Source organism: Juglans regia, chromosome 12 (genome assembly GCF_001411555.2).
Source record: "Juglans regia cultivar Chandler chromosome 12, Walnut 2.0, whole genome shotgun sequence".
NCBI classification, from domain to species: domain Eukaryota; kingdom Viridiplantae; phylum Streptophyta; class Magnoliopsida; order Fagales; family Juglandaceae; genus Juglans; species Juglans regia.
The window spans coordinates 6,075,519-6,095,942 of record NC_049912.1 but is presented as its reverse complement, the minus strand read 5'-3'; the positions used below and the strand labels follow the sequence as shown (position 1 = coordinate 6,095,942).

At 36.1% G+C, this 20,424-nt stretch overlaps 1 protein-coding gene across 3 annotated transcripts; it reads left to right on the top strand.

The window, feature by feature from the left end:
• Positions 1-6,103: 6,103 nt before the first annotated feature.
• LOC108998371 (tubulin gamma-1 chain-like) lies at positions 6,104-11,870 on the top strand. Of its 3 annotated transcripts, none has more exons than XM_035683293.1 (11): positions 6,104-6,382; positions 7,027-7,227; positions 8,299-8,410; positions 8,827-9,227; positions 9,387-9,440; positions 9,516-9,620; positions 10,289-10,363; positions 10,558-10,602; positions 10,802-10,930; positions 11,295-11,399; positions 11,476-11,870. In XM_035683293.1, the coding sequence occupies exons 1-11, from the start codon at positions 6,254-6,256 to the stop codon at positions 11,542-11,544; spliced, it is 1,425 nt and encodes a 474-aa protein (XP_035539186.1). In that variant the 5' UTR covers positions 6,104-6,253; the 3' UTR covers positions 11,545-11,870. The 3 variants fall into 3 exon arrangements, with proteins under 3 accessions (XP_035539186.1, XP_018830461.1, XP_035539187.1); XM_035683294.1 differs by having other exon boundaries at positions 6,297-6,382; positions 6,963-7,227; XM_018974916.2 differs by lacking the exon at positions 11,476-11,870 and having other exon boundaries at positions 10,802-10,946; positions 11,295-11,370.
• The last annotated feature ends 8,554 nt before the right edge of the window (positions 11,871-20,424 follow it).

Here is a 20,424-nt window from a genome sequence, read left to right as displayed (position 1 = left end):
CAAATAAATCATAAATAACACTTTTATGGGATTTCATTGGTGAGAAATAAAATTTGTATAATTTCTCACTTGGTACATAAACATCCCACTTAGTGCGATCAGGCGCAGCCCCATTTTCTTTATAAACCAGATTCTACATAAGCACACGACTATAAGAGAATAAAAAAATGCACTAATTTTAGATTGCTGAGCTTTCACTTATATCAATTGCATCTCTTCTTTCTTTATAATCGCCGGTTTCAACTGGGGTTACAAAACAAGCCATGATCCTGAAAATATCACAAGACAAACAAGTAAAGTTACTAAAAATCCATTTTTACAATTCCTTGCCTTTATAATTGATGTGATTGCACAAAAGAGATGAAATCAAAGTAATTTATTTTCCTATTCCCTATTTCAGCTTCATGATTTATCTAATGCACGGGGGAAAATAAAAAAGTTATCTTTTTGACATAATTAATGATTCTAATCATCCTAATAACTAATAATAGCTTCAACAAGGGAAGATTACATCAACAGTATATTTTTTCATAATGCAGAACAAGGTTTCAACCAGAGGGAAACAACAAATACATTTGCAATAGACACATAGACATCAACACACTCAGCAATACAGGCACTCCTTAGCTTAATTAAGGTATCAAACAACTTAATATGTCTACCTTCCATTGTAAACAAATACACCAATGGCTACTTCAATTTAACAGCTTCCTTGCAAAATGGTGCTAATGAATGGATCTATAATCCCAAACCTGCAGTATATTGTTACACTAGTGATTGTACTGTCTTGAGTAAAATTTAATTTCAACATAATTAATTTAATATACATACGGATATCGGTGTAGGAGTAGCATAAGAGTTAACATCATCCAAGAGTTGAAAAAACGGTTGTACCTATCAAGCGAAGACAAGATACCCACAATTAATATCCTCAAAGAATCAATATTATATAATTAGAAAAGAAATGAACAATACCATAGCTGATTGAGCAGTAGAGGCTCTAGGAAAATCATGCTCAGGCAAGCTAAGCGAGCCAACATCTGCGACAACGATTCTATCTAGGCGTGACCTATTCTTCTGTTAAAAATTTCAAGACATATAGTTAATGTTGATATATTACAAAATATAATTAGAACCACAAACTACAAAAACTACCTGACTTAGCCTTTGAGTCTTTCTTGCTTTCAACCGATTCACTGCCTTCTCAGCTGATGATTGTTTCCTCTTAGAAACTAGCCTACCTTTACTGCAAGCAGCAACGTGACTTTTTAATTTTTCAGACCCCTTTGTCACCCTTAATGACTCAGTAGAATGATTATCACATACTGGCTGGACCTCAACCCACTCTAGCTTCAACTTACTTAATTGAGTCATTAACTTCGCACAACCTTCATCTGAGGTGCCTGTAATTGAAGAAATCTCGTTAAAAGCCTTGTTCAATTTATTCATTTGGTATGCATTTGGACTATAACTCAAATCATCGTGACTACTTCGGACAAGTGTGTAATCTCGTTTCAGGTCCTTCCTCCACCTATCAAGTATATATTTTGCAGGCACCTCTTCCTTATCATGGAGTGTTATCACACGGATGTCATGTCTACACAAAATGCCCTTAAAAGCAAACAAATGACATGTGCAACTAGCTTCGCACTCTTCTTCGTTAAACTCAACAACATATTTTGTACTTTTTCTAAACCCATCCATAACTTGGACTTGATCAGCCACATGATATGTAAAAATCCCTCCTTCACTTCGAACCATTGACGCGCAACAATAAATCAAACCTCTTAACTCTTCTTGAACTTCTTTAAATTTTGCATTTGTATAAACTGCTTGAAACTGCCTCTCAATGCCATAAAAAGTAATGCACGAAATTTGTGTGTGCAATGAACTAAAGTCAGCTGCAAGTTCATTCTTATTCTTGCGTCTAAGTATATTATCATATTGATCTACAAACTACTTTAAAGTTGTCTTTGAATTTATGTAATCATCAAAAAACGCATTCATACCCTCGCTTCTCTGAGTAGATGACATTCCTGCCCAAAAGTCATTCCTGACGTACGCTGGCACCCATGGATGACGCTCAGAATATAACCACTCAAGCCATGAATGATCATGCAGATCAAAACAGTCAATAAGTTGCTGCCAACACTTGTAGAATTCATCACGACTCAACGTGTCATAAACACACCTGTGTGAACAATCAAAACATTAGTTGTTGAATTACCCATAATATGCCACAAGGAGATAACACCGCATTCAAGAAATAATCGAGGAAAACAAATACCTGTGCAGCTGACTTTTAATATCATCGTATTGACTGTATGCTCCAAATTTTTCGGGAACTTTTTTCATTATATGCCACAAGCAAAATCAGTGTCGAGATTTCGGAAACACCTTTGCAATTGCATTTTGCATAGCTTTATCTTGGTCTATTATTATGGCTTGTGGTGCGCGGCCATTCATGCATTTAAGCCATGATTCAAATAACCAAACGAATGTGTCCGTATCCTCTGCAGAAATCAGGTCACATCCAAATAAAATTGATTGACCATGATGATTAACTCCCACAAAAGGAGCAAATGACATTTTGTATGCATTGGTCAAGTACGTCGTGTCGAAAGTTATTACATCACCGAATGACTCATATGCAGCTCTACTACGGGCATCTGCCCAAAACACATTCCTCAATCTGGTCTCATCATCAACATCCATGACATAAAAAAAACATCATTTTGCGATTGCATACGAGTGAAGTAGTTTTGTAGTGCTTCGGCACCTCCTAACCCAAACCAAAGTAATCTCACCTCACGTATGTAATTACGTGCATCTCTTTCTCCAAATGTGAGATTCTCATATCCTCCTGCCTCAGCGACGCAAGAACTGTAGTTCTTGCTCAATTGAATGCCAGCCATATCATTGTATTCTAATCTTCTCTTGCTCGACTCATCCAACCTCTTATGACATCTAATATATCTTGCTTTTCCAGGACTGAAAGTATGATTGTGCTCAAGGACAACATGGGTCAAACAAAACTCTCATTCGGAACCTAATATGGCATTGATCTTTGCCTTGCACCCGTTATGTTCCATCGGCCTTGGTTTGAGAATATTTGATGTTGTGCTCATAGATGTACCTTGACGGACACAAGCAAGGGTGAAATACCTTATTTTCCCATCATCTCCGATTTTAGAATTTCGCTTTGTCACTCCGAACCCAACTTGCTTTGCATAACTCGTGTAGTATGCCCTTTTTTCCTCAACTGATGAAAATGACATTCCTGCTCTTGGCTCTTCAACAACATCCTTATTTTCAACATTTTGTTTCATCCCTACATAACATAACAAATAAAGAAAAAAAAATTAATAAGCCTACAAAGAAAAAAAATCAATGAAACATGTAAAAAGAGTAAATAATACATCAAATATGACATACATACAACAAAAATACGAACATCAAAAAAATTTAAAGTTGTGAATTTATCATTTATATTAATCTTGGTTTAACTTTAATCATGGGTCCAAACATCTAGTTCATTGTGCGAAGTTAAGAAGTCCTATTTAACTCTATTTGGTTTTACTTGTAAGTTAAATACATATACTTGGTTTCCAAAAAAAAAAATACGTCTTAAAAAATATGCTTGTAAGCATAATTATCATATTATTTAATTAGGATATGTATTAAAGTTAGGGTACTCTGTTTGGTTTTACTTGTAATTACATAGAAAAGTCATATTTAACTTATAAGTGAACTAGATGTGTATTTTTTGTCCCATACTTAATGTAACATTTGGATTAATTTTGGTTTAATTTTAATTATGCTTGTATTTTCTTATACAACATTCACTTGTACTGGTGACAAATACACAATTAGTAATTGATTGTGCAAAAATACTCAACTAATTACACAAGCAAAAATGAGAATTATAATAATAAATTAAATTTACTTGTAAATATTCAACTGATTACACAAACAAAAATGATTAAATTTACTTGTAAATATTCAAATAATTAAATTAAATTAAATTTACACAAGTGGCAAATACATCCAAAAATTCATTGTGAATGTTCAACTGATTGTACAAGCAACAATGACAATTTCATTACACAAATAGCTGCCAATTGATTTGTTCATACCGCAGGAGGTGCGACACGGAGTCACGACGGAGGTTAGACAGTTCTCCTCACCGCAGGCGGTGCATCGAGGAAGTGGGCTCGAGAGTTGGGCATCTCTTTTGGGCTTGACGTGTATGGGCTCAAGGGGTGGGCTGGGCTCGTCGTTTGGGCTTGACGTGTTGGGCTCCAAGGATGGGCTCGAGGGTTGGGCTTCAAGTTGTATGGGCTCGGTGGACTCGACGGTGGTAATCCAAAAAAAAACAGACGAGAAATGGATGCCTTTCAAGCAGTAAGGAGCGAAATCATGGAGAGAGAGAGAGAGGGCGAGAGAGACGAGAAGGAGGGGCTCGTTTTGGCGCCATTTGAAAGTTTTGTTTTCATGTTTTTGACAGAAAAAAAGGACGAGAGCAGAAGAAAAATAAAAAATAAAAATAAAAGTCATGTGGGAAGCAGAGAAGAAAATGTGTAGCCTTTTGGAGGAGTTTTCACGGGAGCTTTAGCCTTTAAGAGAGACCAAAATATATATATATATATATATATATATATATATTTTTGAATAAAACATTTCAACTGAAGTTCTGATAGATAAGAGTATTGATGGAAGGGATTTGGGCAAAGAAGTAGGCATCGTAGAAGTAGGCAGCGCTGTAGAGAAAAAATAGAAAAAATAAATACACGTAAGATGCGTAATAACATCGCAAGGGTATCATTACCCTTTCCATTCCACACTTTTTGTTTATCAGCTTGTGTGGCGAAGGTAATGACAAATGTATTCGGCCTGACTTCCAGGAACAGTACTGCTGGTTTGCTTATTCGCCAAACCTTCGCCATTGTGGACTCTAGCTTGAGTGATTATCCTCTCTGTACAGATCTTCTCAACCAGACTTCGATCCCTTTTACTTTTAGGGGTTTGCTATGCATCTGCCTACACCCGGCACACACTTCACATATTTTTTTTTTTTTTTACACTCAATGCATTGAGTGTGTGCCGGTGTAGGCAGATGCAAAAATTTTTCCTTACTTTTAACTTCTTCTGAAACCCCAGTACTTCCTATGTTGATGGTATAATTCTCTTCTTCCGTCAGTCATAGCTTCTCCCATTTATCCAACTTTTTCGTGCTTGAATACGGTCGTCTACCTTTATTTTAGAACAAAGATATATTTTTCTTCACCCCTAGGTCCTTTAGAGAGTCGAGAGAGAGAAGACTATTTACAACTTTATTAATCATCTTCTTAAAGATTATTCTTTCACCATTTGTTACGCGGCATGAAATAATTATATAATTGCAATAAATAATAAATAATTTTCTAATCATAAAATTGCCACCTTAATAAACCAATATTCTCTAATTTTAATAGGAAAATACCAAAATCTTTCGGACCAGATGACATAAGAATTAGTTTTCAAATAGGAGAATTAGATTCGAACCCTCATCCCTATATATATATATATATATATAAAGTTTTTTAATGGAAAAATAGAGTTGATCTTAATTTTAAAGGAAAATGATACTTGATCTCATGAGTTTGCCTCCTAAAATTATCGCTCAGGTATTTTATTTATTTTATTTTTTTAATGATTAAAAATGATTTTCAGGGAAGTGATATATTTTTTATTTTTTTAAAAAATATCTAAAGATGTTTAAAAAAATATTTTAAAAAAAAAATACAATTTCACTAGTATAAGTTTGGTTATGTTTGATTGTTGAATTCATCTCAATCCATTTCAAACTCATCTCAAATTAATTATTGATAAAATTTACTAATTTTTTAACTTTTCATAAGAAAGTTAAACACATCTCAATCTATTTTATATATTTTAACGTAAAACTATAAATATATTTCAATTTAAAAAAAAATTATCTTAATAAAACTCACAAAAAATTATTATTTATAATTTAACTCATCGCAACATCTACACTTAACAAATTAGGAGCTCAGTAGCACTACTTAATTTTTAAAATTAAAATATAAAGAAAAATCTTGATGTTTAACCCTACGTCACTTCTCTCCCTACTGATCTTCTCCTTTCAAAAATCTCCCCGCGCCAGAGAAGGTCCCGCTTCTCTCTCTTTCTGGTCTGATCCAGAACCCAAATTAATTAGTTTCCTGAGAAAAGGGTTACAAGAGGGAAAACAATGCCGAGGGAGATCATCACCCTCCAGGTTGGACAATGCGGGAACCAGATCGGCATGGAGTTCTGGAAGCAGCTCTGCCTCGAGCACGGGATCAGCAAGGAAGGCATTCTCGAAGATTTTTCCACTCAGGTCCTTCTCTACACTCGTACCTTTTCCCTTTGTATTTTATCAAATTAGAGATATTTTAATTAAGTCGCATTAATTATGTGTATGTATCTATTCATGTGTTTGAGTTAGAGATGATGTGTACGAGTATGTATTTTATTGTAAATGAGAGAGGAAATGGAAGTAAAATTTCCTAAAACAGGCTTGTTAGGGTAACGAGACTGCTAGTTTTGTTTTATTGCGTAAATAAGGAAAAGCTTACATTGATTTTCCTAATTCTTTCTTACATATTTGTTTGTCCCTGTTTGATTTTTTTCTTGCATGTGGTTAGTTTTCTTTGGTAAATTGCCCACATTTGGTTGCCAAATAAAAACTGAGGAAGATTGGAGGAATTTAATTTAAACTCCACTTCAAAATAAGCTGTGTTTGTGTTTTAGGTTCAGATGAAATTTTAATTTGAATACTTGGATGCAAGTTTTCATTTAGAGTTTCCATTTTTTTTATTACTACTTTCTCATCAAGGTAATGCCGAGTTAGTTGCAATGGTGAATTAGAACTGTACAACCTTGTTCAGTGTTGACCAAAGGATTTTTATTGTCAACAGGTATTCATTATTCTACCAATGGACTTAAATTTTATAATTATTTACTGAGTTAGAGATGCTGCAGGGAGGGGACCGGAAAGATGTATTTTTCTATCAAGCTGATGATCAGCACTACATCCCACGGGCTTTGCTGATTGACCTGGAGCCCAGGGTAATTAATGGAATCCAAAATAGTGAATATAGAAACCTCTACAATCACGAGAATGTCTTTCTTTCAGATCATGGAGGAGGTGCAGGAAATAATTGGGCCAGTGGTTATCATCAGGTTTGTTATTTTGTTTCCATGACAGTCTCTTTAGATGCTGAGCGAAATATTATGACAGCTCTCAGTGTACTCAAAGCTTTAGGCTTAGTTTGGATAGTGAGTTGAGACGAGATGAAGTGAGATGAGACGAGATGAGAGGAAAGTTGAATAAAATATTATTAGAATATTATTTTTGTTTTGAAACTTGAAAAAGTTGAATTGTTTATTGTATTTTGTTTGGGAGTTTGGGAAATTTGTAATGATTAGATGATATGAGATAAGATGAGTTGAGATTGTTTTAATATCCAAACCAAGCCTTACTCTTAGGTGATTGGATATTTGCATATTGGTTTGTTTTCTTCTTGAATGTGTACCGTCCATGCTACCAATCCAGCTCTAATATGGTTGCATGTTAATTGACTGAAGTTCTTGTGGTGTTGAAAAAATATGCGCTTTTTGGTGGTTTTGAAACTGGCTAAAGCAGGGATGTGTGATATCTGTTAAGAAAGATATATGCTAAATCCTTTAATATTCTGACTCAATACCAATATATGGTTCAGTATCAGATTATTAGTTAAGTTTTTCTATTAACCCCAAGGGGTTGGCCCAAGTGGTGAAGGCTTTGGTCTTGGGGTATCACTCTCTTCAAGCTCCAAGGTTCAACACCTCATGGGTGCAAACAATCCTTTGGGCCACACCCCTTGTGAAAAGTCAGCGATTTAACCAGTTTCGTGTAAGGAAACTTCCGAGGGTGTGATGCACGGGATTGGGGTTTACTCTGCAGTGGTGGGTCCGAAGGGCCTTGCCCTGGAGATTTTCCCCGACATAAAAAAAAAAATAGTCTTTCTATTAAACAAATGATTCTTCGCTATTAGAGTGTTTCACTCGTTCATACATGCAATTAATGTTTTATCGTGAGAATTTCTGATGAGTCATACTTCCACTATTTAGAGAATCATTATTTGGAGTTTGCAAGAAAGATCACAAGTAGTTCCGATTATAGGCTTGAAAATTTTATGATTTCACTGGCATGTATAGGGCGTTGATGGTCTGATTTTCATATTGTTCATATGGTGGTTAATTTCTGATTAGGGGAAGGGTGTTGAAGAGGATATAATGGACATGATTGATAGAGAAGCAGATGGGAGTGATAGTCTTGAGGGTTTTGTTTTATGCCACTCTATTGCCGGAGGAACAGGCTCAGGTTCTTTACTTCTCTGTCTTTACGGTTCTTACATAAACCAAATGTTTTGTACATCTTCCTTATCATTACAATGCTGATTAGTTAATGTAAATATGATAATTTACTCTTTGGTATTGGGTTCATTGGAGTGCACAACTGATATATAATTCTGGTGTATAGAGTGAACTAAGCTCCTCGTTGTTTGTGCTGAAGTTGAACTAAATTGAGATTGCTCTTAGCATCTTAAAGATGTATAAAAAATGAACTCACTTGCTACCTTGGGCATCATTATAATCATCTAGTCAAAATTTTGCCTCAATGACCCAGATCCCTTGCCCTTCATGCTTTGTAGTATTTGCATGATGGTATGCACATTACTTCTTAAAGTGCTCCCTTCTTTGTGCATTTATTGAGTGCTCTCAATTGAAATAATGCAGGTATGGGTTCATATTTGCTGGAAACTCTTAACGATCGCTACAGCAAAAAACTGGTTCAGACATATAGTGTATTTCCTAACCAGATGGAGACAAGTGATGTGGTGGTCCAGCCCTACAACTCACTTTTGACACTCAAGCGACTGACATTAAATGCTGATTGCGTTGTTGTTCTTGATAATACTGCATTGAATAGAATTTGTGTGGAAAGTCTTAATTTATCAAATCCTACCTTTGCTCAGACAAATTCTTTGGTTTCCACTGTAATGTCTGCCAGCACAACCACTCTGCGATATCCAGGCTATATGAACAATGACTTGGTTGGCCTTCTTGCTTCTTTAATTCCAACCCCAAGATGCCACTTTCTAATGACAGGATATACACCACTTACAGTGGAGCGCCAGGTAAAATTCACATATGCATGCCATTTATCTTTTCATCTTGTTCTCTTCCTCTCTCTTTGAAAATTTTGCCATATCATATTGCTGGGAATTTTTGAATTAGGCATGTTATGGTTCTAAAGAGGTACTTATCTGAATCTGATGCAACTCCTTTTTTGGTAGGCTAACTTGATTCGCAAAACCAGCGTGCTTGATGTTATGAGAAGACTCTTGCAGGCAAGAATCTTTGCGTATAATTTTTGCATCCATGCAGGGTTTGGCAGTCTTTTGACATATATATATTTTCTGTAGACAAAAAATATTATGGTTTCCTCATACGCTCGAACAAAAGAGGCCAGTCAAGCAAAGTATATATCAATATTGAATATCATTCAAGGGGAAGTTGACCCTACTCAGGTAATATTCATAATTCCTATATGGGTAATTGTATTGAGAAGCTGGCATTTTGTTTTTATTGGATGGAATATACTTAGGACTCATTTTCATTATGACTTTTGGCCATAAATAATGTAATAGTTTATTAAGATCAGAGTTCATGTGTAAAGGTTCTCATATCCGTATCTAGAGTATCATATGGCCCACATTCTCTTAGTTGAGTACACTACGGCTTACTACTTTTCCTCCTTTTTTAAAGGTTGTGTTATTTCTAGGTAGAGATCCAACCGTTTCATACCAAACAGATCAATCCTTCTTAGACTACATCAATAATCTTAAAATTTAAAAACAAAAAACAAAAATTTTTTATACATGAAAAATTTTCAAAAACTGTGTTTTGTTTTTGAATTTTTTTTAAAGAAATGATGCACTAATATTCCACTAACGAAAATTTTTTATTAAATAAATTCTATTTTTCAAAATTTCAATTTAATTCTAGAAAGGAGGACTAAATTAATAGTTTCACCACAAAAAAATAAAGGCGAAGGGGGTTAAGCTGCTTGATATTCTCTAATTTTGTGGCTGTGACCTTGGAAATATGTTAAGCTATCCGGACTCTCTAAATGGAAAATTTATGGGGATGATTTTCAATAATGCCACTTCTTGCTATTTGCCTTCTCTGTGATCAGGTTCACGAGAGTTTGCAGAGGATACGTGAAAGAAAGCTTGTTAACTTCATTGAGTGGGGCCCTGCAAGCATTCAGGTTTCTTTCCAGATTTTTTTTTTTTTTTGATCGGTAATCAAGAAATTTTATTGATAAGAATGGGCAAAGCCCAAGTACACAGAGAGTATACATGAGAAAGGTTTCTTTCCAGATTAGAAACAATTACTTCTGACACTTAAACCCTTCTTTTGAACTTAGTTATACCATCATTTATCTCTTATTTTTCTTGGTAGGTTGCTCTGTCTAGAAAGTCTCCATATGTTCAAACTGCTCACAGGGTAAGATTCCTTGTTCTGTTTTTTTTTTTTTTTCCTGTCAATGTCTGTTCTTCAAAATTTTTTCAGGAATTTACATTTCCATTAATGTTGATTTAAACAGTTTTGAAAACAGGCCTCCCTGTTATCTTTTAAACTCAAGTGATAATTGAAAAGAAGTATTGAGATGAGCAATAAGGTTGGTATGCTTTGTATTTGTTAGGTCAGTGGTCTTATGCTAGCTAGCCATACTAGTATCAGGCACCTTTTCAGCAAGTGTTTGAGTCAGTATGAGAAGTTAAGAAAGAAGCAAGCATTTCTTGACAACTACCGGAAATTTCCAATGTTCGCTGTAAGTTGCCATCATTGTAAGTTCAGTAGTTTCAATTCAGAATAAATGTCTGTCATGGACACTGCACCAGTTAAAATTTTCATGTGTCTTCTTTCTATCGTTTGTGCATTGCAATGCAAGGGTAGGCCGCTTTATTAATTTCATTAGAATATATTATTATTGGATTCCCGATATATCTTATCTACAGTTATCAATGAACTTCCAAAAATAGTCGAGCAATAAGCGCATTAATTGTTGACGTAAGCCTTTTCTAAAGAGAGAGTAATGTTGGTGATAAATTAGAAAATGCTTTGAGGCTGTCAACTTTATTGAGTTCTGATATTACATTTGGGTCTTATTTAAATATAATTTTAAACTTGTACAGGACAATGACCTTTCAGAATTTGACGAATCAAGAGACATAATTGAGAGTTTGGTTGATGAATATAAGGCCTGTGAATCCCCAGATTACATTAAATGGGGAATGGAGGTAGATTCCAATTTCCAACTATCTTAACTCCTTTTGTTTGTTAAATGCGTTTCACCCATGTGTATTTTATGTGCAGGATCCAGACCGCGTTCTAACGGGAGAAGGCAATTCAACTGGAACAGTGGATCCTAAGTTAGCTGCTTGAACACGCCAAGTAAGCTATTATCTGTAGCTGCCATGAAATTTCTGGTTATCATAGCTACCTTTCCCGATACACATCAAGTAATCATATTGAATCTAAGGGCTTATGCTTTGACCTGAAACATCCATTCACCAGGGCATGGTAGATATCTTCATGATCATTCCAAGAGGTTCTGTTTTCTGGTCTTTGGACCATGCCCTTGTGCATTGCTAAGTTTTGTTCTTTCTTTAGTATTGAAATGCTGTCTAATGTACCCAGCATTCAAACAACTTCATGAACTCTTTCTCTTGTAAACTGTCAATAATTTCGTAGAAACAAGTTAGCAGGAATTAACTTTGTCCTCTTAGAGATGAGTTATCATAAGTTAGATCCCAATGGTGGAGCGATGAGATCTCGGCGAGAGCTTACCGAGGGAGAAAGATACACCTTGAAAAGGGGCGGATCTTGTGAAGCTCTATGACGGCACAACTGGAAATGGACTCTGATCATGGTGGAGTTCAGAGAGAGAAAGGGACTTAGTCTTGGACCTTGGTAGTGCTTACCGAGAATCAAAAGAACATAGAGAGAAAGAAAAGGGCTTAACGTGTGACGATGGCAGCTTTCCTAAAATTCAGAATAATACAAGACTAACAGAAAGAACCCACTCGGCAAACAAAGTGGTTGCCCAAGAACTTCCAACCCCTTGTGGTGGTCGACGGTGTAGAAATAAAATTTACAAAGTATTTGGTCAATTACAGAAGAAAATAAAGCAATGGAGATCACTAAAATATAAGTGTAACAGAAACTCACCGAGAGGAATTATAGAACTCAGGTGCTAGATTGAAGGTCACAATGTCAACACTAAAAACTCAACATATGGTGACGAGGTTATGAGAAGGAAAAATTTTCTTGATGTTATAAGATCAAGAATAGAGAATTAAGGAGATGGAGATTTATTGCTTTGCCAAAATAATTGAGAATATAGAATATAAATTGAACTATTCGGCTCTTACATTGTAACATCTCAAAAATCAACGGATCGTTCAAGGAATTGAAATAGAAACAGCGGCTGAATATCTGAAGGTTTTCAAGGATATAAATTAAGAATTAAAATTAGTTATAATGGTACTATTAATATAAAATTTAAATTTAAAAATCCTTAATTTAAAATCATGGATGTTACACATTCTAACGACTAGGCCCAATATTTTTAAGGTTGGAATATAGATAATTTTATTGGGCTTAAATTAGGTTTAATTGGCCAATGTTTTCGGATGTTGATGGGCTATTATTTATTTAAGTTTGTGTCATGTTGAGCCTAAATTTGACAATATATTATTTATTTCTTTACATTTTAAAATATTATCAAAAATATTTTATTTTAACATATATTACTATTAGGAATTTTATCAAATTCTATTAGTAACATGTGTAATTGTAATTGAGGTTAATGTTGCTATTATTGTTATTGTTATTATTATTATTATTTATTATTTATTGTCTATTCTCCATTAATAGAATGAACGTAGTGGAATAATCCCGTCTCACGTTCTTCCTCTTCATGAATCATGGATATGAACATTATTAGTTGATATGCACGTTATCAGTTTGTAACCAACGGCATTGAACACATAGAAGCCAATTTATATTTCTTCGTAAGAAACCACGTCCTCTAGAATCAAAGCAAGCCCCCACGTTGAAGTTGATCTATATCGAACCTATCATGTAATGGTCTTTCTGAATTAATAACCCAGTAATGTGCAGTAACAAGAACAATAAGGCAATAAATCAGAACCCAGAAAGAATACAAGATTAAACAAGAAATCTACTTTTGATTTCCTGAGAGAGATTTTCGAGTAATCTCCAAACTCCTTACAACAAGGAAATTCACTTCGTAATTTTCTAGTCTCATTCCATTTACAAGAGTCTATTATTTATACTAAGGCTACACAGTAAAACGCAGCCGTTTAATTCAACTAATCAACTAAAAACAATGGCTATTTACAATTGCCAAAACGCCCCGTATCATTAAACGCAACGCACCGCTTCAAGTAGACGTTTAACTTCTTCAGACTTAAACGTAACGCACCATTTCAATCTTCAAATAACCGTTAAGCTTCAAATAGCCATTAAACCCACAATTCCTTCATACTTACTATTGCTTCCCATTGCTTCTTCAGAAACTTACCCACGACAAATTCTTCTATAACTTTTCTAAGAGAGAGCCATTATATCCCCGGACTCTGTCCACAAGACATTATTAAACTTCTTTTAGAGAACCTTACCCACTAGGTGTGGATAAAGGTCTCTCAGGTTCCATAAGGATTCCCAAGAACTGTCCTCAACAGTAGCTCCCCACCACTTGATAAGGACCTCAGTAATAGACTAATTACCTTGTTTCCTCATCCTCCTCTCTAAAATTAATTCAGGCTCTGGTTGAATCTGTTCAGCTGCATTTGTTGGGGGAAGAATTGGCAGTGTAGCAATGCCTTGACCCAATTTCTTTTTTAAACATGACACATGGAACACAAGATGTATGGAAGAAGAAGATGACAATTGTAACTTATAGGCAACAGTTCCTATCTTTTCCAAAACCTAAAAAGGTTCATAAAAGTGAGGAGCTAGTTTCATATTATGCCTCAAAGAAACTGACTTTTGTCTGTAGGGTCTCAAAAACACCCAGTCACCAACTTGAAAAGTCCTCTCAGACCTTCTCTTGTCAGCATAGAACTTCATTCTGTGTTGAGCCTTATGAATGTTTTCCTTCAACAAGGATAAAATCTCCTCTCTAGACTTCAATTGGAGATCCACAACTTAATTACGCGTAGTACCAGGCACATAAGACAGCAATTTAGGTGGGGAATACCCATAAAGAGCTTTAAATGGAGTAATAGCTATAGTAGAGTGAGTTGTAGTGTTATAATACCACTCAACCATAAACAACCACGCAGACCATTCTTTAGGCTTCTGTCCAGCATAGCATCTCAGATACGTTTCCAAGCTTTTATTCAATGCCTCAGTTTATCCATCTGATTGTGGATGGTAGGCTGAGCTGAAATCCAATGAAGTACCTTGCAAAAGAAACAATTGCCTCCAAAAGGAGCTGGTAAAAATTGGATCTCTATCCGAGACTATGAATTTAGGCAATCCATGGAGTTTAAAAACTCCAAAAAAGAAAACTTGTGCAACCTTAGTGGTTGTGTAAGGATGTGATAAATGAAAGAAGTGAGCAAACTTTGTTAACCTGTCAATAACAACAAACACCTCAGAATAGTCGTTGGATGATGGCAACCCTTCCACAAAATCCATAGAGATATCATGCCAAGGAAGATTTGGAACATGTAATGCTTGTAGTAAGCCAAGATATTGCACATTTTCATGTTTATTAGCTTGACAGATCACACTCTTGCCTCATGTCTTCCCAAAAGAAATCCAACCTAGCCTTTTTAAGAGTTCTATGGTAGCCTACATGGTCTACCTGTGGGTTATTATGAATGAATTGCAAAATTTTTGCCTGGAAAGGTGAAGATGGTATCACAACCAACCTTCCCTTCCTCAACAATAACCCTTGCTGCAAAGAATAATGTTTAGGTCCCTCTTGCCCTTGTTGTAACTTAGTTAGAATCTCGGAAGTTTTGGGACACAAGGAGTAACTATTTTTGAGTTCCTCTATCCACAAAGGGGTAGGAAAAGATATTAGAGCAACCGTGGCAAAACCTTCTTCATTTCTTCTAGAAAGTGCATCAGCTACAACATTTTCCTTGCCCTTCTTATAAACAACTGTAAAATCATATCCAATCAACTTAGAGATCCATTTTTGTTGTGCCTCAGTTCCCACCTTTTGTTCAATCAAATATTTTAAAGCCAGTTGGTCAGTCTTCACCTTAAAAGTATGGCCAAGCAAGTAAGGCCTCCATCGAGTCACTGCAGAGACAAGAGCTAACAACTCTTTCTCATAAGTAGACAACAATAAGACTTTACCTTTCAAGACCTTGCTATAGAAGGCAATTGGGTGGCCCTCTTGCATAAGGACAGCTCCCATCCCGATGCCTGAAGCATCACATTCAATAATGAATGTTTTGAAAAAATTTAGTAAATTTAAAACTGGAGGATTGCTGACAACTTTTTTCAAAGCTTCAAAGGCAACTGCAGCTGTTTCATCCCAATGAAATGAGTTCTTTTTTTAACAAGGAGGTCAATGGGGCTGCAATTGATCCATAATGTCTTATAAATTTTCTGTAACCCTCTTAAGGATTTCAAAGTTTTGGGGCTAGGCCACTACACCATGGCTATAGTCTTGGAAGGATCAGCTTGAACCCTTTTACCTGAGATGATGTGGTCCAAGTATTCGATTTCAGAGGCTCCAAATTTACACTTTGACATCTTAACATACAAGGTGTGTTGCTCCAATACTTGCAAAATAGATTTCAAATGATGAACATGCTCTTCTATATTTCTACTATAGACCAGTATGTCATCGAAGAAAACTAACACAAACCTCTTTAAAAAGGGCTTAAATATGTTATTCATCAGCCCTTGGAAAGTTTTTTGTGCATTGGTAAGCCCAAAAGGGCATTACCAAGAACTCATAGTGCCCTTCATGAGTTCTAAAGTTGTTTTGGGATGTCTTGCTCTCTCACTTTGATTTGGTGATAACCAGCCCTCAAATCCAACTTAGAAAACACTTGTGCAACAAAGAGATCATTTAACAACTCATCAATGACACGTATTGGAAATTTATCTTTGATAGTTACTTGATTGAGTGCACGATAATCAATGCACATCCTCTAAGTACCATCAGCTTTTTTAATTAGTAAAACAGGTGATGAAAAAGGACTTTGGCTGGGTCTCACCCACTGTTTTCAATCTCGTACTGTATGGTCGATATTTACCGTACCGGCCGCTAGGCCGGTACAGATACCATATACGTTTCGTACCGACCCAAATACTGGCTGGTACCGGCCATACCTGCCTCAATTTTGGCCTGTACCGGCCTATATTTCGGCCTTCAAATTTTTTTTTTTCATTTTTTCAAACTACAAGCTTACTTTTTGACCTCCAATTCAGATTAGGCTATTTATAATTTTTATATATATGTATTTATATATAATTTATTCATATATCGACTATCCTGAAACGGTATCGGTACCGAAATATTTCGTTCCAGTGCCTTGACCGGTACGACTTCCGATATGTTATTCAAAACACTGGTCTCACCACCCCAAAAGCCAACAATTCTCGAACAATCTTTTCAATTTCTGCCTTCTAGTAATGGGGATATCTATATGGCCTAACAAAAACAGGGTTTGCCCTTTCTTTAAGATTAATAGGATGGTTAAAAGCCCTATTAGGTGTTAAACCCATAGGTTCAGAAAAAACCCTTGGGTATGCATTCAATAACTTAGTAATGATCTTAGGAGTGGACTCAGGTGCTACCTTTTGATCTACCCCCACTAGGTGTAAGAACCACCCTTGACCATTTATAAAATCAAGTTTAAGCCATTTGTCTCCCATTAGCACATCAACAGTGCCAGTACTAATTCCCTGCAACACTACATCTTCCTTTCCTAACCTGAAACTCATTGACATCTTAGTAAAGTCCCAGTAAATAGACCCCAGAGTTTTGAGCCACTACACACCAAGAACAATGTCACGGCCTCCTAATGATAGCACATGAAAAGGAACAGAAAATTTAGACCCTTGTATCCTAACTACTTCTTCACCTTTTCCTCGACTCAGTACTTTAGTCCCATCAGCAACTCTTACCTGTAAGCTTGAATATCTTCCAATCCTCAACTCAGTACTTTAGTCCCATCAGCAACCCTTACCTGTAAGCTTGAATCCCTTTCAGTCCTCAACTCAGCCTTCCGAACCACTAGTGGATCTAGGAAGTTATGAGTACTTCCTGAGTCCACTAGAATTTCAACAGCGCAGGCACTAATTCTCCCATGCAATCTTATTGCATTGCTGGTAGTACAGCCTGAGATAGCACTAATAGACACCTCAACACCTTCCTCCCCTTCTTCTTGAACTACAGCATGTCTCTCCTCATCTCCTAAACATAAGTCATCCTCATTCACCCAAGAGGGGGTCTGAAACCTCTTGATTAACTTGCAAAAGGTAAACATTGGGATTTTACATTTATAAGTGGGATTTTACATTTATAAGTGGGATTCCACTTCTCATTACAGTGATAAAAAAGTTTTCTCTTCTCATCCATCTGAGAAGAGAAAACTTTTTTTACTAGTATAGGACTTCTTTGCACTATGGTACTATCCGCCATGAGAGGACCGCCCACTTTTAATTGTTTTTCTGAATTAAGAACCTAGTAATGTGCAGCAACAAGAACAATAACGCAATAAACCAAAACCCATAAAGAACACAAGATTAAGCCAAGAAATCTACTTTTGATTTCATGAGAGAGATTTTCGAGTAATCTCCAAACTCCTTACAACAATGAAATTCACTTCGTAATTTTCCAGTCCCCTTCCATTTACAAGAGTTTGTTATTTATACTAAGGCTACACAATAAAATGCAGCCGTTTAATTCAACTAATCAACTGAAAACAACGGCTATTTACAATTGCCAAAACGCCCCGTATCATTAAACGCAACGCACCGCTTCAAGTAACCGTTTCACTTCTTCAGACTTAAAAGTAACGCACCGTTTCAATCTTCAAATAACCGTTAATCTTCAAATAGCCTTTAAGCCCACAATTCCTTCATACTTACTATTGCTTCCCACTGCTTCTTCAAAAACTTACCCACGACAAATTATTCTATAACTTTTCTAAAAGAGAGCCATTACATATTAGTAGCATCGTCGACCTCGTTAGGCCAAAATGAAAATCACCGTTGCACGGAACAAGCAAAACTGCATGACTCTGTTTTACACTCACGGAAAAAAGCACACCCATGCCACGAAAAGCTGCATTGACACCACTCAGTGAGATGCCAAGCACCAGGCAACCACCACAGTTCACTACCACTGCCACTGCACAAAATATTAGCCAATAGCTCTACATCGTGAAGCCCCTCCGACAATCATTATGTACACCATGCAACGCTGTGTTGCACTGCACGTATCGCCACAAGACAACCACCATGAGCCGTTGAACACCAATGTTGCTCCTGTTTTCTCTTCGTCAAAACAAAGCACCGTCGCGGTCAAGAGAAACTGACGAGTCTCCACCACGCCGAAGCAGCTAAGAATAGCCAAGAAACTGCCACTGGTCACTGTCGAAATACACCCAGAATACGTCGATGCCCTGGATGGCCACTGTAAGCCAATCTCTCATCTGCTTTATCTTCTCCGTTTCTCTCTCCCTCTAACTGCATCGGAATCATCTTTTACACTAGGAGCTCCGTTCACCATGCACGGAAGCTGTCGTAATCACCACATAATCGCTTTGTACAACCGCCACGTAATCGCTATGAAAAAAGTGAATAAAACATGGGACCCACATGAAAAAAAATTAATTTTTTAATAGTAGATCCCACTCTTTTTCAAATCGATTATGTGGCATTTACGCACTTCACGGTTGTATGTAGAATTACTCTAAAAAAAATCTTTAAGAAACATAACTATTAGGAAAAGACATTTTCAAAAGCATGATTAATTGTTAGAAACAATGAGAAGAAGATTGACTTAAACAAGGTACTTATGAAATATTGATTGGAAACATAGAGGTGTTTTGAAAAGTGAATAACTAACATAGAAAATGGAGTTTTGGTTAGTAAAAATTTAACAAATTTTAGTTGTTGCTCACAAAGGAGAGGCTTGGCTGATAATGCCCCCACAGTCTCACCTTCATCATGAAATGTAGGACCATGCCATGTAAATATATGCATGTCAAGGATGCGATGCGATGCGATGAAGGGTCAAAAAAATGTTCATGCATGAGTCCAGCTGGAGGGATCGAAGATTCAAAATGATATGCAAGATCATGAAAATCATAAGCTCCATCTGATTTGAGTAGAGCAGAGTCCATGCCTTTAATTTTCTCAGGTTATCTCTGTTCAATGGATCACAATACATGACTGCACCATTTCAAGCCACCACTTAATATATGCTGATGACCTGTGCGTGCCTTCAATCCATCAGAAATTGGTTAGAAAACACCATATATCTTAGCGTTCTTGACAAGAATAGCATGATCAGTTAATGTTAAAGGTCATGGACAGGGCTAAAGACCATCGTCTTCTTTCTTTCTCGAAAAGAAAGAAAGAAAGAAAACAGTAGAAGGCCTGGAATGAATGAAGTGAAACTTTTGTTCATTGCAGTTAGAATGTGATCTAGTCAATAGAATTGTGCACTGATGGGAGGTCGGGAGAGGGGAGGGATAACTCACATCTTCCTAATTAAGAAGGTAACCTCAACAATAAAACTATAGTCATAGTAAAATAACCATAAGAATAGCCAATCAAGCTAATATTGGACATGTCATCATGAGAAAGCCACCTCCGATCGTCCCTGCCTACTCTTTTTACTCAGCAATATATATATATATATTGATTGAAATAAAAAGAATGAAAGAAAATGCCTTTAGTTGAATACACATATAGTTGTAGTAATAGATTTACACGTCTGGCTTGGCACAAAAAGCAGACTCGAAATCGAACCGAATAAGCTCACAAGTTGAAGTAGTGCAGAAGCCACACGTTATAATTCATACAATCAAGAGAATCAAAAAGCATTTAGTGTACATTGTGATTTGTGGGTGTTTTGGAATAAATAAAAGCAACTAATGACGTTGTTTTTGCTCTTTTTTTTTTTTTTTTCCCTTTCTCTTTGTGATTTCTGTCTTTTCTTTCCGAACCTTTGAATTCTTTGTGTAGCGTCTCTGTCCCGCGCGACTGCTTTGAAGACTAACTTCAACTTTAGTATCTTAACTTTAACTACAA

Bases quoted from the DNA above. Each gene is read 5' to 3' on its own strand.
- LOC108998371 (XM_035683293.1), top strand. From the start codon at position 6,254: ATGCCGAGGGAGATCATCACCCTCCAGGTTGGACAATGCGGGAACCAG. The intron at 7,228-8,298 runs GTTTGTTATTTT...ATTTCTGATTAG, and splicing joins GGGCCAGTGGTTATCATCAG to GGGAAGGGTGTTGAAGAGGA. The intron at 9,441-9,515 runs GCAAGAATCTTT...TATTTTCTGTAG, and splicing joins TTATGAGAAGACTCTTGCAG to ACAAAAAATATTATGGTTTC.